General features: G+C 42.6%; 1 protein-coding gene across 1 annotated transcript in view; it reads right to left on the reverse strand.

Moving 5' to 3' along the window:
- Positions 1–310: 310 nt before the first annotated feature.
- The window catches only part of LOC126047305 (lethal(3)malignant brain tumor-like protein 4), a 49,009-nt gene continuing 23,323 nt past the window's right edge, over positions 311–25,996 (reverse strand). The window contains 11 exon segments of the mRNA XM_049820800.1: positions 311–4,567; positions 8,017–8,079; positions 12,584–12,750; positions 15,198–15,259; positions 15,642–15,773; positions 17,152–17,331; positions 18,156–18,255; positions 18,370–18,484; positions 19,665–19,775; positions 23,576–23,661; positions 25,109–25,185. Of these exon segments, the coding sequence (XP_049676757.1) occupies positions 4,439–4,567; positions 8,017–8,079; positions 12,584–12,750; positions 15,198–15,259; positions 15,642–15,773; positions 17,152–17,331; positions 18,156–18,255; positions 18,370–18,484; positions 19,665–19,775; positions 23,576–23,661; positions 25,109–25,185 (1,222 nt within the window). The 3' untranslated portion in view covers positions 311–4,438.

Raw genomic sequence — 25,996 nt, forward strand, 5'->3', positions numbered from 1 at the left:
TGTCAGCAGCAGAGGACAGCAAGGAATTGGGGGATTAGGCACAGCCTCAGCGGATGAAGCTGGCCAAGGCTGATGCTGTCCTGTGTACAAATCAAGGAGAGCTCAAATATTTGGCTTTGCTCTGCCTGATGAAAGAGATGAAAATGCTGCCTGCATTTTGATTGCTAGGTTTAGGGGGAGGAAAACAAGGGGACAAACCTCTGCGATGACCAAGCCACCCCGGTGACAGGCCTTCAGGGCAGCGAGCCAGCCCAGCTTCCCTGCGAGCACGTGCCAGGGTCAGACCCAAACACGGAAGGATCAAGTCAGGTTTGAATTTATATTAATTTTATTCACATTTCCAGAAGAAAGCATCGGTGGAGTGCAACGTCATGGCTAGTGTCAGAAAGCTCAAGTATTTGTTTGGTTTAAAACAGGCAAACATTTCAGAGGCTGAACCGAGACAACGGGCGCACACTCCCTTCCCCTGCACGTGTTTCCAGTTCAAGCAATAGGAATTTCAAAAATAAGCTAGCTCATCACATGATGGAGAGGATGTCAAAAACTTTAAAGCTTTCTGTAGTATAAATCCCTAAGCAGGGCATGAAAGTAGCAGGCAGGAAATCTTCTACAGCTGAACTAGCTTATCCCCTGGGCTGAATGTTTTTTTTTTTTTTCCTCCTTTGGTTGTAGAGTTTTGCTATCAGTGTTGCCAAATGCTTCTGTCCAACTTTAATGCGATTCATTACCCAGAGCAGAAATTTGCTGCTACTGGATTACAAGGATGATGGTTGGTGATGGCACAGAAAAATTTTAACAGGACTCTCTACCAAGGAGAAAAAGAGAAAAATTTGATCATTTTGGATTTCAAAACCAGGGACACAGGAACAAAAAACATAACCAGGAATGAGATTCATTTAAACTGAGAACTGAAACCTCCCAATTGCACTGCTGGCCCACAGGAAGTTGTCACAGCTCCGAGTTGCTTCTAAGTAATATATTTACATTTCTAAGTGACTTCTGGGTTCAGTTGGGCCAACAGCTGGTTTCTGCTGACATTTAGCAGACAATGAAAGCCTCCTAAAACCAGGTGGCATTAACCAGTTTCAGCTTTGTTCACCACAGAGCTACAACTTTTGGCTTTCTGCTTCAAAGTGCATGTTTCAAATTAGACAACAAGGCATTAGAGAGTCAAAGGCATCTGCAGACCCCTCGCCTTGACACAGGCCTCGATCAGGACTGGGAAAAGGCAGAGCTGAGTTTGTACAGAGTCTGGCAGCAGAAACAAGTCACAAAACCACACGTGAAAGTGGCGCTCCCCGATGCAAGTGAAATGGCATCAGCGACTAACAAATTCCTAAGTTATGGGGCTAAAAGATGAGCTGGTTTAGTTGTTTTTCTGTCTTGTAAATATAAGGGAATTTTAAATGTGTCCAGTGAAGACACTGGAAATCTTTTTCCCCTGGTGTTATTGTGAAGTTGCTTGAATTTATTAGAATATAGCTATATTTGGAAAAGGAGTCAGTAATAGATATGCGCACATTCTTGCTTGCTCTGCAAAGACAATTATCAGATTACAAAAAAAGGCACAAGAAGCACATTCCTCCTCCTTCTATCCCTAAAAGGGTTCCTCCTTCCTTCTTGCTGAAAGCACTACTCTTGCTGTCACTGAACAAACTCCAAGTTCACATTTTCGTCTTTGATCCAGCTGGCTTGGAAGCCTCTAGGATTAAAGATTTCTCTTCTGTTTGAATAATTTCAGTGACTAGCATCTCATTGCTTGTTTCACCAATTCTCTTCATTCTCTATCTATATATAGTAAAAGAGATGAAATAATATTATATTTTGTTTTATTGCTGGAGGCAATCTGCTGTCCCCCAACTCAGTTTCCCAAAGGAAGGAGGTAAAACAGAAAATCTGGCAGGACCTGCTTGCTAGAAACAAGAGCAAGGTGAAACTGCACTCACCCCATCTGGCTGGGTGTCACAGCGGGGGAAACTGGAGCAAAGAAGGGCTCAGGGTTATTTAGCAAGTCGGTGAAGAGCCAGGAACAGCACAGTCCAGCTACAGATCCTCTGCTCCAGTTATCAGGAAACAATTTTGCTTTGCCTAGAAGGCGAGTTGTGTCAGAGTCCAGGACATGCCACTTACAATTCAAGTCTACACTGACACCGGATGCGCAGAGTGGGATAAAGGAATGTGACTCTTTGGTGAATATCCTGGTTATCATACTAAAAATGTATTTTAATAAATTAAACTCCTATCTTGTCCAGTCCTTAACACTGCATTAAATTATTCTCCTGCAGTTGCCTGGCTGATATTTAATGTTTCACCTATCAAATATCCCACAACCCTATGCCTTCTGTGTGGAAGGCTTAAACTCCTTAACATCTTATATAAAAATAGAAAGTATGGAGACAAATTGCTCTATATATTAATCCAGGACTGAATGGCTTCAGTGGTGTGGATTCTGCTCTATTTACAGTTTTAAGGAACTTACTACTTTAGGCAAGTCACAAGGACCTTCTCAGCACCTGGAAGGTTGGACAAAGGACTTGGAGTGATTAGGGAAGGAAGACCAAGTGCATTCCTTGCGTCACCACACTGTCATGGACAGCATGTTCATTCTGTTCCCAATGGCTCTTGAAGCAGCAGGGCTGGGACTATGGCAACAACACTGGTGACAAAGATGCCAATTATAGGAGGAAGTTTGAGGTGCCTAGAGATGGATCACATCTCATCATGAAGCACCCCGAGAAATTCATGCAACCCTTGGCAGAGGCTGATGGCACACCTGCCTTCAGCAACATCATGTAAACACCCTTACAGTGCTCGGAAGGGTTCACGCACACAGGATTTAACCTGGCAGCTCTGAATCAAGGGTGAAAAGGCTTCCCTAGCTAAGATGGTTCTAGCTAAACTCCAGAACAGTCAAGTAGCTATCAGGGAGAGTGGCCAGAGAAAGAGTCATGAGCTAGCATGCCGCCAGGCACAAATTGTAACACTGAGCAGAGCCCTAGCACGACTCACGGCTTCGCCCAGGGCTTCCATTGTAATAGGACAGCTCTGGAAGTAATGGTGTGGAAATCCCCCATCCAGGACATCGCAGTCCCATGTGCATGTTCATAAAACTATGCTCTGACTTTGAGCAGAGCAGGAAATACTCGTGCTCCCCTCCTGCCAGGAAAGCACAGACTGCATGCACAGGAACACAGCCACAAGCTTTGCTTCCTTCCTGACGTAGATTAGCTCTCTCTTTTGAGAAGTAATTTGTACCTCGTTTTGCTGTCTGTTTAAACCCCAGTTCCCCTCCAGCCAAATTTTTCCCTGTGTGCTCTGCCTGCCTTGCCACTAGAGAGGCAGGGGAGTCAGTGCCCTGCTGCTACAGCACACTGACTCCTGGGTCGAACAGACCAAAGTCCACCTGGAGGCTGAAAAGTCTAAAACACTAAGCATTCAGGAGTTTTGATTGTTCAAAAATAAAATCAAATTGTTTCTAGGAAATCTGTTTGCATCTGTATGCATATGCTGGCCACTGCTGGGTTTCCAACTCATGTTCCTAGCATTTGGCTGACAGTGGAGAGGACAAGAATGAACCCATCAAATTCCCAAGTGCTCCTGATTGTGCCATTTTGCCCTAAGATGTTCCTGGTCTAGACAGCAGTTGCACAAAAGCACTGATGGGAGAATTACAGCTAAAATATTTATCTTTGTCTCCTGTGGGAAATATCGTTATGAGATCTTTCTCTACCCAAAGGCTAGCTACTACACAGGGCTTGCTTCCCGCTCTCCGGTGACATGAACGAGAACATTTTGCTTGTTACCAGAAACAATGCAAGCCATCACTGATGGAAACCCTTTGCCCGTGGTGCCTTTCTGCTGCAGTGTAAGCAGCCCAAGTAGCCAAGGGTATTAGAACAACTAGGATCAGTAAGTGAAATTGGAATTTAAAAATCAGTCCTGAAAAGGTCAGGTCTTGAGTCACAGCATTGAAGGATACAGGTAAGTTGCTCTGAAGTGCATCTTTTTCCTACTCTCTTTTCTCAGAGTTTTTATACATACAGAATATATTAAACATGCTGGTGATAACTCAGTCTCTCTTTCAGGCACTATCATTGGACACAGCAGTCATTTTACTCATAGCTTTCTTTTTGCTATTGCAGCTCCACCAACATTACCCTGGATTCCCCTTATAACTGGAGGTTTCTTCTCGATCTCAAAAAGAGATTGATATATCAAAACCAAATTCAGTTACAAAATATAATAATATCCTCTTCTTGGAAGTGAAGCTGCCCCATATTCCAGACTGTGGCAGGATTTTTATGTCCTCAAAATATTTTTAATAAGTTCTACTTAAAATATATCTGAGTCCCAGTTTGCCTGTTCGGCATGTTGTCATGCTCTCAGTTGAAGATCCGTTCCCTGTCAATTCCTTGTGGGCTCTGCTGAAGGGCTCTTCTCAGTTGTCTTCTGCAGACTTGAACATGAGAATAGCGTTGTAGATCTTCAGGGCAGGACCCAGCTTGATACTGAGTATTTTAACTATGTCGCTCTGGTTCAGGAGCAGGAAGGCCTCACCATCTATCTGCTAGAGGTTGGAAACACAAAATAAGATAAAGATTAACATCAAGAGATAGACAAGATTCTCACTTCTGGTCGTCCAGTTAAACAATGTACTTTGAACTGAGGAATGAAAGTATGAACACAGGTCCAAAGACTGAAACCTTGTATTTCTCCCTAGTTCTGGCACCCACATCCCTGTGAGGTTCCCAGGCATGCTGCCCTTTCCAAGGGTCTCAGACCTCATCTAGCAGCCCTTTTTCTAGAAATAGAGATGTCTGAGTGTGGGCAAGGCTTATGGAGAGACCATGAGGAAGATGCTTCATTAGACTTTATATTCACTATAATTGCTCCAAAAAGCTAGCAACTGTCAAAAATCCTAAGGCCTATTCACAATCTGTGGCCAGAAATTAGATCAGGAAATCTAGAACGCGAGTCTTCAGGAGGCAGCTATCCAAGAATTAATCTATTACACTGATCTAAAATTATTAGAAATATAAAATCACCATTTCCTAGTGCATTCATTACATACTGTCATTGCATAGACTCTTCAACCCCTGTTAAGCTGTTCAGGGTAAAATTTAAAGCCAAACACCCTTTTTTTTCTGGCTTTTTTTGGTCAGCTCTGCGAAAAACCTTACAGATGAGAAAGATTCCTGAGATGTGAACATCTGGCTACTCTCACAACTAGGATGTACTCTGCCCATAGACAACAAGTCTCTGTTTAAAGGAGAAACAGGAGGCTATTGTGAAATCGTTTTCAATGACACTAAATGGGTGTGTTTAGCACATGGTAAAAGAGATCATGTGCTATATAGAACAAGGCATAGAAAAGACATGTAATCTGTATGAATTTACACACACACTCTCCTAATCCATCAGCAATTCAAAGTAAGCAAGTGAAAAACATACTACTTTGTGAAAATACAGGATGTTTTAGGTAGCAGCAAGTGAAATCATAACATATTATTTTAAGAAGAGGTTAAAAATTTACTTAGGTTTACAAGAACCTCCGCAGAGACAACACAGATATAATTAATATAAACCTCAATTGCTGCAGGGAAGAAGCCAAAGATTAATGGACACAGACAAACAATATGTGTCTCCCTAAGTTATTCCATTAAAGTCCATTTACAGAGACTGACAGCATCTCATCCTCTCAGTTGATGTTCACCAGTGCAGCACACAACACCGGACACTCAACTCATCCAGAATAACAATTCTTCTATTTCTGTAGTCTTCCTAACTTGGACAGTAACAACTGGTGGAAGAGGACACTTTGAATAAACTTGGACAAACATATAATTAAAGCAAAGAGCTGGGAGCCAGGAGATTTGATTTCCCCCTCTCTAACCACACAAGAGACCGTTAGCAAGTTACTTAACCTCTCAGTATGTACACTGGAAATGACAGCAGTGCTCCCAGCCCACAGATGATTGGCCACACAATGTCCCCAAATCTTATTTGCAAGCTGCCTAGAGTCTACACTACTGCAATGAACATGTTAAAAATATCTTGAAACAAATGGACTGCTGCTTAAATTAAATAATACAGAGTCAAGACTAGCAGAAAACTGCTGGAAAACAGTCCTACATTTCAAAATGGTTTTGAGTCCAGCATTATTACTATGCTTCATTTTCACGGCATTGCCTCAAAGATGCTTATTTTAAACAGACCTTCCCTGAACTGGACCTAGAACAAGCACAGTATCAGTGCCTGTGCTTTATTATTCATTTCTTTGTTCCATCTTATTTGGATGGTTTTTAAAATTCTGTGCACAATTTGTTCTCTTCATTCCTAATGTAAGCAGCAACTTATCCCTCCCCCCCCTCCCTTCCCCCTTCCCCCTTCCCCCTTCCCCCTTCCCCCTTCCCCCCCCCCCCCCCCCCCGCCCCCCGGCCAAGAGAAGTCTGCAAGGGATTTATTTATCCTGAACGGTGAGCACTCAAAGGCCTGATTACAGCTAATGAACAACGTGGGTGGAGTTCAGCAGTCCCATCACTCACACCTGAATACTGGCCAAAGCCAAACTGCTAAAAGGGTTTTAATTTCAAACTGACAATTTGGTTTGAGCATAAACCTGAAAAAGTACCCAAGCCCCTCTCACTTGGCATAGGGAATCATACTTTGAGGCTGCAGAAAGTAAGGTATTAAAATAGAACATGGCTATGCTGCTCTCTGAACCAGAAAGCAGTCACTGTGTTCAGGACCCGTTTAAATTACAGCTAGAAGAAATAAAATACATTGTGAATGGTTGGATTCATTAGAAGATTTGCTAGTTACATCTTACCTACCAAACTCTCACCTCTGAATGCATCTTTGCTAGAAATGAGGACATACCTTTTACACTCAGCTACACTGAAAGATTGGTTCATTTGAATAAATTTCACCATTCCCACTATATTCAATTAAACAGTAGTCCACTATATTGTTACATTGTGAACAGTGCTTTGTGCAAGCCTCCATTTCTTTTGCTTTTTATTTTGTGTGAGTGGGTGTTTTTAAAATAAGGGAAAACAAAATACAAATACATATATCCCATAAAATGCACTACAGCCTGATTCATACTGAAAGGAAGCCAGCTCTGGGGAGCAGTCATCTATTAAAAACCTGCCCTTTACAGTCACTACAATGTGCAATGCTTTTCCGTGGTCCAGAGGGTGCACTCAGTGCCGCACAGAACAGAGAAGGTACAGCCCCTTTCCTCAAGCTCTTACAATCAGAGCTGTAGAGCTGTGATGATAGAAGGGGAGGTATGTCTGTGCAAATTAATCAGGGGCTCATAAAGAACCTCCAAATCATACCTGCAATGTAACTGGAAGCCAAAGCACTCAACAGAGACTAAGTGTCTATGATCCATGCAAAGAAGTGTGCTAAAAACCAGGACAGCCATATCCTGTGCCAGCTGAGGTTTCCGAGAAGCCATGGTGAAAGCACCACAAACAGGGAACAAGTCCAGCCCAGCACCTGGCAGCGATGACAGGACACGCTGCATGCAGGAGATGCTCTGATTGCCCAACCACTGCTTGTTCAAGGAAAGGTTCCCCTCCTGCTTTCACCTCAGCCCATGGGGCAAGCCAGCAATTCCTGGGAAACCCTATGACTGCCAGCCTCACCAAGAGAAGCAGGCATATGTGCTCGTTTGAGGGAGCAGATGAGATCTTCATTCCACCATTCCAACAGGACATCTTTATAACGATGCCAAACCCACTACACAATAGTCCAAGACAGGATGTTAAGCATAAGCTCAGTGATTGGAACTGCAGGGGAAATTTAAAGCAGCAGAATGCAATTAGCCATGCTGGAATTCAGCTCGATGCTGAAGCTGCCTCCTAAATGCCAGAGGCTCTTTAATGACAAGTATGAGCATGTCTATGCTATCTGCACTGTAACTCCAGAGTGATGGGGTACAACACCACCTCACTGCCATCAGACCAGCCAGTGGCATGGCACAGGATTTGGGCAGACTTGACTTACCTCTTCCCTGAAAACAGATGCTTGTTCCTTGCAACCAGGTAAACGCTGGATAAAGCTTACCACCTGAAATTACATTTGAGAAAACTGAAACATGGATGATTAAAATGGGGCATCACCAAGCAAAAACGTCTTATTTCTGTATGAGAGTTCTATATGCCAGAGTTTTTAAAACTTTAGTACTTGCAACTCTCCCATTAATGAAGGATATATATGAAAAACATCACTGGGTTGTTGCTGCAACAACCCTGCAAAGCATATTCTGATTACCTATAATACTTTCTGTATTGCCTTTTGACCATTTATCCTTCTGTAAAAGTCTAGTTTCTCCATTTTAGGATCTTTATAAAATATCAAAAATATTTCTACAGATTAAAAAGACATATATGGCTATACTATTTTAAACCCATCCACAACTTCACTTTCTCTATGGTATTGCTGGAAAATAAAATTAAAAAGAAAAAAGGATTTAGACAGTTTCCCATGATGACATGCCTTTAAGAGACAAGATAAACCAACCGAATGAGTACTGCTGGTTTACCAACATAGCGAAGGCAGAAGAGCTGGGAAGGAAAGGAGTTTTGGTTTTATTTAATCCATGGTGGGTGCACAGGATCCATGGAACCAACAGGATTAAACAAGTAAAAATTTTACATTTCACATTAGGGAAAAACCTTTCCAAGCAGGAAATCCATTAACATTTGGAATAATCACCCCAGAGACATGCTAGCAGCCCTTGGATTACATTATATAACACTAAGCAGTGTGAGAAGCAGTCCTGAATGCAGTGGAAGATGACTTAATATGTATTGTCTTCTCCAGCTGTAGCTTCACTGGTTCATAGAAGATTTGTATATTGAGGCATAATCAGATCAAACATCTCATGCTAATTGGATGCTCCCTTGCAGGAACAGCTCTGTTTCATCAGGCATATTCATTTGAGTTATTACAGATGTGACATTTCTTCCACGAACACAAACAGACAAACAATTAGGAGGGGTCACTGTCAAATACAAGCTTCCCTTTAACTCAGGATTGTCAGATTCTCTCCTAAATCGTGTCATTGCATCTCCAGCTGATCCTACCACTTGACTAATATTCATTCCCTTCCCCCAGTTCCGACCACGCAGGAATGGAGCTGTCAGCATGCCCTCTGGTTTTGCTCTACCCTGGCAGAAGCTGATTTTTGGTGAACAGCTCTGACTCCCGTTGTTTCTGTTATGTAATCTGAAAGCAGACCATCCCTCTCATGTTTTGCCCTTATCTTCTGCTAGTAGAGACAGCTCCATTTTAAAGGTAACTCCTAAAATCCACATCGGGCAATGACTCCACATTTTCTTCTGTAGAAGTGCAGACTTCTATTATAAACAAATAACAAAATACTACTTTCCTTTTAAATCCCCCCACCTCCTTAAAATTAAAAAACAAATGAAAATCCTTCTGCAGGGTCTAGTACCTTCCAGAATTTAGGAGACAGTTGGACCCCTCAGGGCAAAACGATAAGTGCCCTTTAGTGTCTATGGTATTGAGAGGCTGGTAGAAATCTCTGGGGAATGGTCTGAGCTTGCCTTGCTCCTGCGTCCTTCCCTGCACAATTGCCGCTGGCTATTGTCACTGACACTGAGTGACGGGCCTTTGATCTGTCCCAGAAGTAATTTGTACAAACACTGCAAGCACTCCTTGCCGCAAGAGCAGCCTTTTAAACAAACAGGAGTCCTGCGGTTTACCAGAAATGGAGAAAAGAGAGGGAAGAAGGATGCAAGAGAAGGTCCCCAGCATGTGAGCCAGACCCTGGGTTCCACTGAGCTGCAGTGACCTGCCTGGCCCATCACTGCTGGGGGAGGAGAGTCCCCAGACAAAGACATGGCAGTTGAAGGACAAAGGAGGTTCGGGTGCACAAGGCCAAAACACAGTAACACCATGGGCTAGAGGAAACCAGCACAGCCCCACAATGGTGGCAGTGAAGCCCTGAACCAAGGGAAAGGGTAAGGCCGGAGGGGCTCAAGATGAGGGTGGGAGAGGTGTCAAACAGGTTCAGAGCACAGTGGGATGGGGCAGATCAGGGCTTTTCCTTTGAGGAGGTGAATGCCTGCCTGCCCTTCTGGCTGGCAACAACCTCAGTGCTCACAGAACTATCTGGTGGAAGCTTTTTACACTACAACTACATGTTGGTAAAGGGAAGGGGGTTGAAAAAGAGCTTTGTGTAATTCTGAGAACATCTTAGAAACACTGTGCAACCCATATGGAAGGTGCTGACACAACCCCAGCTGTGTGTGATATATTGAAACCAGCACAGTATTGGTGTACCTTTTTGGTAAAGTTGGAAGGTAGCCTCATACAGCACTCCTTTAACATCAAGCTATAGCAGAACGGACAACACCTCAGGAGACTATGCAGAGAGAGGCTGAGTTTAACTGGGATTTAGTAACACACAAGCAATTAGCACAAGGACAGTCCCCCCACAAGGTATTAGCTTCTGATGCAGGATTAACTAATGAACAATACAACTCTAGCACATACTAATGTTCTTCTGTGATTCAATATCCTTCACTAGCTGTGCTCTGAAAACATGACAGGAAGCTTTCAATAAATAACAAAGCTGTATTAAAGTAACTACTCTTGTTGATTGTTCAGTGTTACCAAGAGTTTCTTAGCTTGAAGGCCCCTAAATACTGCTGCTGCTCTGCCATTTCAGCTGTTCTCAACCAACAGAGAATTAAAGCAACATTTTTTTCCTTAATGTGTTTTTTATAAAATAAAAACAGTTCTTCAGTCTGAAACCAAAGGAGAATTTTACACCCCCAATGCTCTTGTTTCAGATCAGCAGAATGGGCTCTTTTGTGCAGCAGCGTTCAAAGCACAACCCAAAGGCAAATGTTTGCCCTGTAGGAAGATGTTAGGAGCCCAAATGCCGACAGATCAAATCTACTTTGGACTCACTAAAACACAGAAAGTCCTGCTGCTTTCATCTTCCAGACCTCCGGCTACATTTCACTGCACATGCTGATCCTGCAAGTGCTCATACAGAGGCCAAACTGATTCCTATGGGAATCTGCGACGAACATAATTTGCAAAACCAGATCCACTTTACTGAAATTCAAGACAAAGCCTGTAATGTCTTTAGCCAGTCCATTGTGGTGCTACAGCTGATCTTTTTAATGTGCCATTCACACTCCTACTGGCAGTCCAAACTTCATCAGTTGTTTCAGGCTGCAGGACAGAGCACAGTTAAGTGTATTCTGGTTTTTGAATCACTATATCCAGAGTGCCCTGCATTCATGCCCTGTGGTCCCTGCTTACATTCATCCGTTATCAAACTAATATCCCAGTTAAATTTACCCAGCAGTTGCTTTAAAGGTCAACTGCAAAGGACAAATTTTATTTGGCTTGTATCCTGACTCTGTTCTTCCATGAAGCAGCCTCCATGTTTTGTCCAAAAGAAAGAGATTCTGATTTTCACTTCAGAGGATTAACTGCTTCTGCCTTTACTTATTTTCTAGAAGACCTTTTGGAAAAATCATTGGAAGCTTTCTCAAAAGAAGGGTATGAACAACAAATCTTTCAGAGATACTTTTTTCTTCCTTGCTATGGATTCAATTCAAACACATTTTCATTACCCCCAAAAAACCCAACAAAAAAAAGGACCAAGTTCTAAAACAGCAACACTAATTGCTCTATCCCCTTCACAATTGCTGTGGTTCCTGTCTCCTGTGAGACTGCAATCCCACCAGCCTCCTAGCAGTCTTCCAGTATGAAGAGCAAAGTCAAGATTGGATTTATCTGATGTAAGAGGTACTTTGGGAAAATGCACTTTCTAAAAGTCTCTGAAGATCCTCTATGCATAATGAAGAACAGCACCTTTTTCCTGCTTTGCAGATTACCTACATACTTGCGAGCACAACGTTACAGCACATTTCTCTTGAATTAAATGGCCTGCGATTAAGCGCTAGGGTCCAAGCCCAAGGCATCAAGGCAAAAACCAACTACTCAGCACACAAAAGACACCGGCTTTTTCACATGCCACCTAATTACAGGAGACATCTCAAGAGCTAGGACTGCAGAGACATATCCCCAGCTGCACAGCTACCTCTGTCAGAAATCAGGTCAGGCTGTGGGCAGTTTTGTTCCAGGGGAATCAGGCAGGGAGATGAAGGAGGAGTGGGCATGCACAGTGCAGTTTGGCATTATCTGCAACGTAGAAGTGAATCAGCAGCAAAGTCACAAGAGAGGGGGAGGGAGATCAGAGAGAAACAGAATCTGCTGTCAGATTCATGTTTCAGGCCTGAGGACTAAAAAGATCAAGAGGTAAATAAACAAAGGAAGGGAGGGAATCCTATTCAGGGAAATAAGCTGTGGACACCAGAGGGTTAACAGGGATCCTTCCCCTCCCTTAAAAAGGGACTTGGGTATAACTTCTAGCTGAGTCAGCTACAGCATATGCAAAGCAAACAGAAAAGCATTGCCTAGGAAAGGAAAGAAAATAAAGATGTCTTCCAACGAGCACTCCAGAAGAGGAGGGCTCTGGCATTCCTGCACCCCAAGAGAGCAGAAGAGGGAACAGGTAACTCACCTCTTCCACAGTCCATTTGGCCACGTGTTTGGCTGTGAGGCCCGAGACCTCTGGCAAGAGCTTGCAGTGCTGCTCCCAGCAAAGATGGAGGCGGTGGGTCGGGTTAGAGGCCAGGGAAGGCATGAAGATGGACTGGTGGAGGGCCTGCTGGAGATCCAAATCAGGGTCTGGAAAAGGAAATGACACAAGTCAGAGTGAGGCTTCAAGCAGGAGCAATTACAGCAAAGCAGGAGGAAGGGTCACACTCAGGAGGGAAAAGCAAGGCAGGGTGAGCAGACAGCCAGGCACGGCTACTGCATGGCACGCTGAGCTTTGAGGGCGTTCTTTCCACCCTCCTGAGAAGGAGAAAGAAAAAAAAGATAAGATTGCCAGGCTGGAGGCTTTATCGTCAGCTTCTTCCCTGGAAAATGATGTCATGCTGCTAACAGAAAAGATGTTTGCAGCATTTTATTGACAAGGTGGAGGAGTTCTGGTAACAGAATCTTCAGCTGGAAACTAATGGCATCATTCCAGCTCACAGCTGTAGCCAGCCTGCGAAGAGCGCTACGCGTGCCAGCTGATGGCCTGAGCTTGCTGTCTCCCCCAGAGCCTCCCAGGCCAGGAGTGCTGCATGTTACCTCCAGACATCAACTCCCTCCTCATGTGTCAAGTGATGGAAGCTTTAAAAATCAAGGCGAGAAAAGGAAGAAATCTCCCCTCCCTAATGAGATCACTCGAGTAGTGCAGAGTCATGGTCCTACAGGGACTTGCCTGGTTATACAACAGGAAGCGAAGCAGAAGATGGAAACAAGATGGGAAACATTCCTCTGGTTTACAGCAGTTAATGTGTGCTGTCCCCTCGCCCCCCACCATGCCAGGCTGTGCACAGGGTGCACAGGCTGCCCGGCGCCATCCCGTGGCAACCATACAAAATTCCCATTTTCTTCCTGCTTTCAGAAAGGTTCAGCATGCCCAGCGCTGGTACGGCTGCTGCTTGCCTCTGCCAAGCTTGCTCAGTGTTAGCACAAACGGTTGTTAGTAGGCTGGTGTGTTAGTATCTGTGGGGTGTGCCAGTCGCTATGTGTACAGCATAAATCAAAACAGTATTATAAAGAAAAAGCAAATTTCCATGATTTGCCTGCTCCTCACCAGCCTAAGTGAAAGCAGTGCTGGAGGTAGAGCCTGATCTAGCGAAAGGTCACTCCCCTGTCCCCCACTGTGTCATGTTACCTCATCTCCACCTCCTAAAGGATGTGGGACAGCATCAAATACAGGTCTGTATTTCTAATAATGAGACCAAAGAGGGAGGATTTAAAAAAATAAAGCCTGAGCAAGAACTGCTCAGTTCAGGAGCTGATACTCCTGGTGACAACAGGGCACAGGACACTGTTCCTGGGAGGGCTGTCACTCCTCACCTGCCTCCCCCACCTCCCTGGTGGCAGGGGCAGCAGCTAGCCTTGCCCCCACCTCCCTGCCACAGGAGCTCCTATTCGTGCCTAGGGTTTTACATACTGCCACGTTCCTGCTGGATGGGCACTGCTTCTATCACAGACTGTCTCCTTTTCTTCACTAAGCCCAAATCCTCGGGGGTAAGCGTCCAAACCACGATCTAAACAAATTACTTTCCCTTTGAGAAGGAAGCTGTGTTCTAATAGTTTAAATATAGATGAGATGAAAGCTCTGGGTAATCATGAAATTACAGGTCAGTGGATTATTGCAGAACTTCCCTTTACTGATTTCCATCATTCTGTTTAAGGTGAATGCAAAGGGAGAGCAGACAGCTTTCCCTGCCAGCTGCAACTGCAGCTCATAGCTGGCAGAATTCTCCAGCTCTGACTGCAGAAGTCAGCACTAGGTAAAAATGAGTATTAAAAAAAAAAAAAAAAAAAAAAAAAAAAAGCCTAGGCACCTGTCCCAGTTTGTGCCTGCTTAGCTATTTTTGATTGGAGACTTATTACCATGTTAAATCCTCCTAAAAGCCTGGTCAGCTCCGTTCTCTGAAATGACTTTTTATAGTAAATCTGAAAGTTAAGCATATGGTTTGCTAAAGTGATATCAGAAAGCTTCTCTTAAAACTTAACCTGTCATGTACCAGGAAAAAAAAAGACATTGTTTTTCCATTTAATTTTTGTTTTCTTTTTCATCCATAGGCGAACCTTAAAAAAGTCACTGCCCAAAATGATTCAGATTATGTTTCTGAAAACCCAAAGGAGTCTAAAGAAAGAAGTAAGTCGCTGGAACTTAAACTATTTGCCAGGTTTTGAGCAAGTGTCCCTTGACACCTCTGCTGGCTCTGTCAGCAGAATGGTCACCAACTGTCTGGGGAACAAAAACCCCTTGCCACTTCAGAAGAGTATGCAGTGGTACAAGAGATGGTGCAAGCTTGTCTTTTCAGTTAATAAATATGAGGCTTCACTCTACAAAGCATTAAACCTTTCACTTCTAAGTAATTTTACCCTTCCTCCTCATTTTAACGGAAGAAAGACTACCATTACCATCACCTCCAGCATCTGCTTTCTCTTGACTGTGGAATCAAAGACAAAAAAAGCTGTAAAGTTTTAAATGCTCCTTGTGACTGTGGTATATTGCACATATATGCACACATGCACAGAAAAAGAAATAAAATTTAACCAACCTTTCCCATTGCTTTCCTGTTTCACCAGCTGGAACTTTATATAGGCATGCGAGCACCCAAGCCTGAAAGCACCAATTACAAAACATTTCAAGAGATACACAAATTGATATAATTTCTTCTCTATACAGAGATTAATAGGACTTTTCGGAACCCAAACCTTTTCCCTCTTAAAATAAGCAATAGCCCTGCTCTGTCCTTGACACCTCTCTCTAAGCTAAGAACTGTGCTATTAAATTCATGGCTAGAACTCAGATTTGAGTTTACTGCAGGAAAGAGAGGGCCCAAAATAATGGGAGGAAGGGAGGAGATTTTACCCTATGCTGCAGATCTCTGATCAAATTGGGCTGTTCTAAGTTATGATTTACATCTGTATTTTAAATACAGCATCATCATCAAGAAACACAACTGTAAATGATGAAAATACATCACAAAAATCTTATTTACTTTTTTGGTTTGGCTTTGATGTCTGCAGAGGAATCCTCTTCTATCCAGTCTCTCTCTTGATTGTTTTCAGACTGTTCCGACAGACTGTGAACACTGCTTTGACATGACTTTTCACTGTCTTGTGCAGATTTTCTAGAAAGACAGACAAATGATAGCAGCTAAGCTGATATCCTCTGTTCCCTTTTCCCACAGGAGAGCAAAGCTGGCTGCTCCTTGCAAGTGAGAGCAACAACTACCACCTAGTGGTAGAAGCTTTCCTCTCCCCCACCATCATCACGGGCGCAGTACAAAGTGATTTTTTACTCTTCAGTGCAGATTGAGAGAGATTATGTGAAATAAATCAGCCCCTGTGGACTGAAGCTGTGATCCCAGCAGCTACAAGAAACCCACTGAATTATGTGTTATGGTGAAATCAAGAGATTTAAGATCTTTGAATCTTGATACCTCCAGATAACATTTAAGACTCTCCATGACTGAGTTTGATGCATAAATTGAGCTACACAGTTGCCCAAGGACGGACAAGCAGTAAAGTGTTATCAGATTTGCATACTGAATACAGACCTCACACTACCAGGAAATGAAATATTTAGAATAATAGAAAGATATTACAATTTTAGAATGCTATTTATTCTGGGAGAATCCCAAAGCTCCTGAGAGAGCTTTATGGTAATGGTGCCATTGAAACGCAATCAATTCTGATGTTAAAATTAGGAAATGGAGATGCTTGCGCATTTCTGGGATGGGAGGAGTAAAACTCTGGCCATGTATGCCAGGGAGGGGAGAGAAGCTTTCCCTTTTTCTGGCCAGATATATCTTGAAAATGTTATAAATCTAAGCAAATAAATGAACTTTAAAAGGTATATAAGATGTCATATACAACAAAGACCAAAAGCGTTGCTGGAGTTTGCTCTAGTGAGACTGGATTCATACAGACTAAAGGTGACAATAATAAAAGCCTTCATGTCCAGGTCTGTCCCATGACACATTCTAACTGCCTCCTGCAGTCCAAGAACTAACACACTGTTTGCTTCAATGCTACTCAATTCCAAGATTTTCATGTAAGAAAAAAAAATATCTGAAGGAGCTCAACTTGTTTGCCAAGTGATACACATGTAGTCATTACGCCTACCAGTGTAATGCAGCCGACTCTGGGGTGGATTGCAGTTACAGTTTAATAGTGCAAAATAACCTTGCTTGACAGTTTTAGGACAGGAAACGAAGGAAAAGAATATATTTTAAATAGAAACAGCAAGGAAAAATTTATGGAGACAGAATGCAATTTCCTTTGTTGGAATGTGACCAGAGCAGCAGGATTAAGGAATCAAGAAACCTATTAAGGCATACGAGGGTATAAAAGTGCACTGCTCCGTGTTAAGAGTGTCTGGGGCATGGGTCAATATTACAGACAGATGAACTCAATGCTCTGCTGCTTCTCGGCCAATTCCTGTGTTTTCAGCCTTGTAAAATGGTTTTGCTCCCCAGTACCTGCCGAAGAAAGGGTTCAACTCACCTGGATTGTGGAGAGTCCTCCTGAGAAGACTCTCCTGCTCCCAACAGAAACGGGACAGGAGTTTCCAGCCTCTTGGCTTTCTGCATGCTATTGCTAGGGGAAGGTCTCTCCCCACTCAGGCGGTCCTGTAACAAGTTTTCTCTGTTGAGGTTCACATCAGAATATGGGCAGCCAACTAACCTGTATTAAAGAAAAAAAAGACAAAAAAAAAAAAAAAATTGAGAGATGACGATGCATGTTTTTAAGTCACATAGTCTTACCAGCCTCAGGCAGACATATCCATCAACAAACTCAGAAAAAGTGAGGCCAGAAACAGACAGGGAGATGTTATTACCCAATTTTAGGTACAGGAAAGCAGGGGACTACATGGCAGAATTAGAAACCAAAGTCATGTTTTTAAAGAGTCACCTCAGAGAACAAGAGCTCTTCCTCTGTAACCTGCTTGTCTGCACAGTATTTCATGAAACAAGAGTCCTGCAACTTTCACTCAAAAAAATTCAAAGCCCTTTACCACATTATATACTGCCAGATCTTCAGACCTCCCACCCGAGTTTGTTTTCTTGCTCTTTAAAATAGTTTAATAGAGAAAATCCTTAAGAAATCAAAAGGCAGAGCACAAAACATGAGCTTGCTCTCCTCACTCTTATACTTTAATCATCTACCCACACTCTCTCCCTCTTTAACTGCCTCCTTGCATGCTCTTCCTGGGTATATTATTTTACAAAAAACCTCCTTCAGTAATGCTGGAATGTAGAAATTTGACTTAATTAATCTATGCTGGATTGCATAGCAGTTGTAATGATTATACTGGTATAAACAGAATGTATGATGAAACAGCACATTTAGACACAAGAGGGAGCTGCAATTGCAGTTATAACTATCTCCAGAATAAACACCCTGAGATAATTTCAATGCAGTGCAGGTGCTTGTTGCTGCATTATTATTATGGACAGCAGTCAGATTCTTGCAGGCAGAACCCTTATAAGAAGATCTCATATACATACGTATAATGTGTTCCATATCGTGGTCCCCTGACGTGACCAATACCATGGCAGCCTGGAGTAGGGCATGCTTGTCCCACTGTTCCCACTCGATCAACAGCACCTGGTAATAAGAAGAAAAAAGTTAAACAGATTTGTAAAACACTCCCTGCATCTGAAGAGCAGACTTCACTTAGGAAAATTATTCAACATAACAATATGATGTCATCTACTTTACCTAGAGGGACTTGCAAAGCATGTCCAGTTTTTGCACACCAGCCTACTGGATGAACATCAGGGCTGTCTGCATCGACCCAGAAATCATAATTACGGTCCCAACCATCAAAATGTATCTAAAAGAAGCACACAGTCTCAGTGAGAGATACAGTTAAGGACATGACTCAGCTTTTAACTTCCCCCTTTGTTTCACCTTGCTCAGCTTGGGGATGATTCATTCAATCTTTCAGTCAAGCACAATCCTCCTTTGTGCTCAAACAAACAATTTGTTTTCCTGCCCCCTGCCCTTATGTTTTACAGAAAAAACAAATTCTGGTGACACAGTCAAATCGCAGGGTCTGCAAGAAAGCACAGACCATGGGGTACTCCAGCACACAATATACTCAAAGACTAAATCCATGCAAACACAATTGCTTATTTAATTGTTTTGTTTTCTGAGGATCCCAAAACACCATAAAAGCCAACAAGTTTGGTGAGTTTTGCAGTAATCAAGCTAGAATTTTCTGCTGGATGAAGAGACTAAGAATAGCTCAGATCCAGGTCAGGTTAACGGAGACTAAGGATCACTGCAGTTTAAAGGCTGCTGGGTTGTCTATGCAGCAAAGCTTCAAACAAATGTATGTACTGAGTATCATGCTACTATATATTGGCAAAACTTGACTTTCGCTTGCAATCACAGCGATGAGGCTGAGAATCAAATGGCTAATGGGGAGCGAACTCCACTCCTGCCCATGTAATCATCATTTAGGAAGCAGACCTGTGGCTGAGTAACCTCCATTAGTGCAGCCTCCACTTTAGCTGGCTCATACTTAATTTCTCAGAAGCCAAAACACAACAGATTTTTCTGGCAATATATTTATGTGAAAAGAATCCATTTATGTAACAAATTCATACTGGAGAATGAAGCCGATTCCCACACGTGCCAGGGTTTAACTTACTTTGGGTTTTAAGTATGCTAGGAAAAAAAAAATTGTCAGATAGCTTCCCACCAGTAGAACATTAATGCTGCCTTCACTCACACAGATCACACAGAAACAGATAAGAGATGGAAAATCATGCTGTCAAATGTTATTTCAAAACAGTTACATTAAAAGAGTAACTAACAATACCAGGCAATTCCATCAAATTTAAACCGGACAAAACAACAGAAATAATTTCCAGCTGGGCAGGCCTGTAGGCTAGATCATCTGCAAGGTGTTTGTTTGCTGCTCCTCATACCAACTGGATATTTTTTCTGTACTGCCAATCACTATATTCGTCGGCACAAGGGCTCTGCACTTTGAAGCAAGGTCATACCTTAATGCGATGGTCGTCTTTGTCAACTATTGTCGCCACTCTTATCAAGATGGGATTTCTTCTGTCCACAGCCTCTAACTTCATATTAACTTGGAATCCGTGAGCAGGACGCTGTAAGAGAGGATTATAAGCAGAATGCTAAAAAGTCTGGGCGTTCAGAGCTAGTCACCTGCTCTGAATAAAATGTGCTGAAGTTTTCATCTTCCATTCAAATGCCTTTGCAGCTTTGGCCCCTGATCTCACAGGGCAGACTGCTTCAGAGGTTAAAATCAGAGTTTCCTAGAGGATTAAGCTGTCTGTTTGTCAGCAGCCCAAAACTACTCAAGAGGAAGTCCGAGCTTTCTCAGTGCAGAGGAGCATTTCACAGCCAGGGCAAGAGGCACTTCCCTAACAGAAAAAAGGCCAGATACTACCACAAGCTCCACTGCCATACAGACTCCGCAGTCTGACGGCAAAACTCCCAAACACAGCAGAGAGATATCTCATATCTGACAAGGACAGTGGCCAGTTCACCACTGTCTTACACCTGAACCACACCACCACGTGATGTCTCTCTTCACTACACTATACATGACATCCTTTTTGGCATCTGGATATTACAGAGTTACCTTCATTAAGCAGGTTACCACCTACTTCTTACGACAACAACTGCATCTGCTTGTTAACAACAACTGCTGAGAACTGCAGTGCTGGGACTCAAAAGCAGCTCCAGCTGCCGGAGTCTCCCATCTGCAGTTGCCAGCTTACCCTTTCTCTCAAGCCCCAGCAGTCAAACTACTTTGTAAAAACTCCAGAATGTCCTTTGACCTCATGCGTGCCCTTTGCAGCACCCACAGATGTAAACCTCTAAGTAACAGACAGCGTTTACCAATCTTTCCATTTATCTTTAAATGATCGACTGCAAATTCCTCCTCTGACCTCCTCAGCTGGGGGTTATGGAACACTGGATACTCATTCAAAACATGTCCTTCTTCACTTCTGCACACAAAGGTCAGGATTTTAGCAAGAGATGATAAGTCATGTCTTTGAACAAGATCAGGTTAATGAAAAGATGATTATAATCCCTCTTCCCTCACAATCTTCCTTACCCTTTTTACTGTCAGTAGCTGGGGGCAGGGAAGGAGGTCCACTTCTCAGCTAAGTGGATTACAAACTCCAAACCTCAAGTTTCTCTTTGGTCTTTTCACCTGGACGCAGACATTTATCAACAGGCTTTCAGCCACAGGACACACCGGAAGCCAGACAATCTAAACTGCTTTTAGTTTTAAGAGCGCCTTATTGAACTAGCCAACCTTGTCTGACTTCCTTGAGGAAGGAGCCTTAGTGCTAGAGAACAAAATCCTGCCCAGATGAGCCAGGCTATTTGTTTAAGTCTTGCTGAAAGGTTGCTGCCTTTTTGGCAATGGCATCTGAATGTTTTTGAATTGACAGTCCAAGACAATGGGCTGAAATAGCGATGCTTATGACAAAGCTGTCTCCTCCTGCATTTTTGGAGGGAGAAGGCAGAAATCCAGACACGAGATCTGCTATTTGTGCTGATGATCCGTGTCTTCAGACCACGCAAGATAGCTCTTGAAAACTGTTAAAAACTAATTCAGTGAGAAATGTCTGTTCTGGCTCTCAACCCATATTTTTATGTACTGATTTCCTGTAATTGCTAGCTGGAATAATAATAATAATGATAAAAAAAAAAATCAATAACTGTGCCATGTATTTGCACTTCAGACCAACCAAGCCAGAAAAATAACAAGGTTTGATCTTGAAAGAGCTCTATTAACTGTTGATATAACAAATGCCAGTTTTTTTTTTCTGTCTCATTTTTGAAACACAGTCTCAGATGCTAATTTATATTCTGGAGTTTCATGAGAGCTAGAACTGGCCCTTCTGCTATTCTCTCAAAGCCAGATACCTGAAGGAGCAAAAAACATGGCTGCAGAGATGCAGGTAAAACAGGAGAAGAGGCAGATGAGGCAGTTGCATTCCCCCTTGGAAAAACACTTCACTTTGTAAAAATCCAAAAAAAAGAGCACTCAGTACTGAAAACGTTCCCTGTCCTGAGTAAAGCCCTGTTATCTCTGGGTGACAGTTCTCAACATATTTTGTATTCCGAAAATCTGAGGAAAGAATGCCGTAATAACAGATTACTGAGGACTTCAGACTGGGAGTTTTAAGTAGGTCGTACTTCACTGTTTCTTTTTGTATCATGAAGGGTTTTATTATCCTTCCAAAATATTTGTCCCTAGAAAACTACTACTATTGTTTCTCTATTGTGTAGAAGACCAATTGCTGCATACTTTCACTCTTGTATTCTGAAGGCTCCTGTTTTCCAGCACTGCTGGGATTTTATAAGTATGGCTCAGAAAAAGGCTGAGCCTACACTGGGGGCAACAAATGTGTCCTACTGACAAGCTTCACTCACTATCCTGCACACTAGCTCTAAGGTGCTTCACATGCTGCGCTGCACGATTGAAGATGCTGTCTGCCCAACTCTGGAAAACCTTAATCCAAGGGATGTTTTGGAGTTCAACTGTGCTGCAGATAACTCCAGCTGTGGCCTTACAGTTCTCTAAAGTGGCAAACCCAGCCTCTTCCTATTCCCTAACACCCACCTTGCAACCTACCACAACTTCAAATGGACACCTGCTGAAATCTAGCAATTATCAAACTTGTCTGGCTGGATTTTTACCTCCCTTATCTGAGGCCTCCCTGATTGCTTTTCCGCCTCAGTCCCAAAAAGCTTACCAACAAAATATACGGGAGGGCAGCAGGTATTAACCTGCAATGCTAACTTCATCAAAAGGAATCAAGACAAGTGTCATGATGGCACAGAAAGTTTTCAAACATATTGCAAAGTTTAGCAAGGTGAGCCAGCAGTGCAAAAGAAGCTGCTAAGAAAAAACCCAACAAAACTTTAAAGAATGGGAAGGTTTTTAATAAAGTTATTTTAAAACTTTACTTTGCCTCTGCTCACAGTGAGCTTCCAGATAAATGCACTGAACTCTAATGTAAGAAACAAAAGCTCATGCTCCCAAGGTTGAGAGAACCATCTTCAGATTTAGTCAGCAGGATGATCTTACTCCATCTAGGAGTTTGGCAGAGACGCTCTATCATCTGTTAGTACACTTATTTCTGTGGAGGGTACAGCTGGCTCCTCCCTAGAACTAAGATCTATATTAGAACATATAAATCCTTGATAGGAACTTCTCACTCTGCCTTAATTTGAGTCTCACCAACCAGGGGAAGAAGGATTTGCACAACTGCAAGGTGAAAATATTTTAGAGAATTTTTTAAAACTTCGTGTGGTGGGGAAACCTGATGGAGGTAGTGCATACTTCTCACTCACCCTCAAACACATACAGACACACCCCAGCCCCTCCTCCCTTCTCCACCAAATGTTGCCAGTTGCAGGCCAGTGATATCCACTTCTGAATCCCATGAAGGGAGTTTGTAAAGTCTGTTAGACCAGCATCAGTCCTGCTCAGATGTCAACTGGGAGATCCCTTTTGCCCACCCAGTCAGACCTCCAGCAGAAGACCAGCTCCTTCTCTTCTCCATGCCCTCTCTGAGGCAAGGTACTGCCCTTCACACATTCCTCTGAAAGCTACAATTATCTGTGTGGACTGAAGGCTCTTCCCTTAAATCTACTAATGGAGCAAGTGAAGATGTTTAGTCAAAAATCCTTTCCAAGACAGCTTTTCATGGCATTTAAAAAAAAAAAAATCTTGTAGTCTGCTGTGTGTTTTGTTTTAGCAGCAGTGAGAGATGATCTTAGAGTAAAAAAAAAAAACAGTTTCACACTCTTGGCACAGACATGGTGAACCACCATCAAATAAAGCATCTAGCAAGAAATGGTAGGTAACAGCAATTTCCCCTACCCTCCTGAACTAGGACAATCAGAGAGATTCACCAACCAGTTTGAATGCTCTTGCTGGGGCTGCCTGAGAATTAGTTTCTTCCAAGTACTTCTCCCATGAGAAGGCTTTGGAATCCTTGTATCCTGAAAAAACCAGAAAATTAACATTTAAGTAAGAAAACCCCACATTTATTGTTACAAACAACAGAAAAGCAGCGATGTAACACATAGTTATTATGTTAATTTAGCACTTACAATGGATGGCGCTGGAAAGTGGTCTGTTTATTCATACACACCACTTACAGCACACAGAGCAGCACTGCAAGTTTCCCCAGCTTCTACATAGGGCTTTAACCCTGACCAGAAAAACCTGAAGAATTCATTTCTGTACAGCTTAATCAATGCTTATTCTCTAGAGAAAGCTGCCAATTAAGAGCTAGTCAGAGGATTCAGTGATGTGCAATGGCATCACTAAATTAATTTCCTATTTTATTAACTATTCTATGTGTGAGTGCCTGCAAGATTGTAGAAACTTCTCATCTCCTGCTCACCCATAGCTGAGTAAAACTAGCAGTCTGGAGATAAAAGGCTCCAGTGGCATTACCATAATCTCAAAACATCTACATGGGTGTGCTACTCTAACAACAATGGGATGTTTCTCCCTGGCAACTACATTTAAGAAACTGTTCTACTTTTTTCCCCATCCCATTTCAGCATTTTTTAGCCTCAGTATTGTCTCCTTTTGGCAGGAGGGTGCAATGACCAAACACACAGGACAGTCTGCAAATTGCTGCATGTAAACCTCTCAGCAGAGAAATCAGAATTGACTGCAGATTCTGCTGGGGGTACAGGCAATCATGATATGAGTAGAGGAACTGCATGCCACAGCCTTGTTGCATGTTCCAGGAGCAGGAACAGATGTGGTGTTGCTGAAGAGTAAGGATTTACAACCCCTTTTGCATCTGCAGCAAAGGCACAGAGGCCAATTCCTCCAATGCAGAGGGATCTTGTAGTGCCATCCACTCTGCTAAACTTGATACACAGTAATTACAGAAATTCTTGCTCCAGGGCTGTCAGTCTAGCCAACAGCAGACATAATTTTCTTATATTTGTTATTTTTAAGGTGAATGAGCACTTCCAAGGCCTGAAAACAACACTGATTTTCCTGTACGTTCTGTCCTTTTTCATTTGCCAACATTCTCTTCATTTACTGAATTCCAATGCAGCAGAAAGAGATGTGGCTTCAGTTACTCCTTCATTTCCAGAAATTCCACCTTATCATCTACAAAATCATGATACTGATTCCTCTTTCTTCCAGCTCACCTTAAAGGAAATGTTGCAAATACTTCAAAGTTCTTTCCCTTCTGAAATCAAATTCAATTACAAATTACCAAACCCTGTTCCATTTTTTGAAAGAGCTATGAAGTAAAATAAAATGCAGTGGCAAGAAGTATGAACAATAATGTTGTTCAGTCAGTAGAGAAGAGAGTACTGAATGGAACCTGTAACTTGCAAATACATAATTATGTGGAAGATAAAACTTGTAGGTTTTTTGACTGAGGCAGGAAATAAAGTCTCACTTTCTACATACCAGGTGGTGTTGTCAGTGGGGTTCCAGTTTCTTGGCAGTAGCCAACAGGACGAATATATGGGCTGCTAGCTTCACACCTGAATAAAGAGGGAAAGTTGGCACCAGTCAATTTTAAAGCAAAAAGAAAAGCAGAATTTCAAATGCTGTCTGATATGCCTTTGCTGGGTTAGCAGATGCTGTCAGTGGGTGTGATCATGGTGTAAAAGACAAGCATTACCTTGTTAGAATTTGTAACATCAAGTTTTCAAGGCGTTCAAGCTGCCTCAAAATACAGGGAAATACAAAGAAGAATGTCCGGTGCTTTAAAAAAACCGACAACAACAAGCTTCCCCCCATGGACCATACCAACCACAGTTCAGCCCGGACATAGATCATCCAAGCTAAAATGCAAAGGAAGCAAAGAAACAAAAAAACAAATCTTCATCCCTAACTGAAATACCATTACTGTAGAAGAAGGGGAAATTACTTTTAAGGTCTTTGCCAAGAACTGCACATTATCCATTCATTCTAGCTGAAACCTAGTGGTAGTCTGCCTGGTTCCCAATTTTATTGGATGTTTAGATCTTCTGAGTCCCTGAAGGAGACGACAGGCCAGTTTGAGACAGCCCCTTTTGTCACATCTGCTCCGAGGAAGGAACCAAAGCAGTCTTTCAGATCGAGGGAAAAAACTGTGTTTTCAGCAAACCTGTACTTTGAAGCTTTGTTTGCTTGTGTTTCCCATTAAAATTTTCCAATTCCAGACAAAACATGGTGTGGAAACAAAGCTTCACAGGCTAAAATGGTAAAGGAACAAGATCTAAAGTCCTGCAAATGGAAACACTGGTGTTACAAAGCTCTGCGTGAGGTATTTACGGCAAAGAAAGAAAAGACCCACTTGCCACCAAACAG

This window comes from Accipiter gentilis, chromosome 17 (assembly GCF_929443795.1).
Source record: "Accipiter gentilis chromosome 17, bAccGen1.1, whole genome shotgun sequence".
Taxonomy (NCBI): Eukaryota; Metazoa; Chordata; class Aves; order Accipitriformes; family Accipitridae; genus Astur; species Astur gentilis.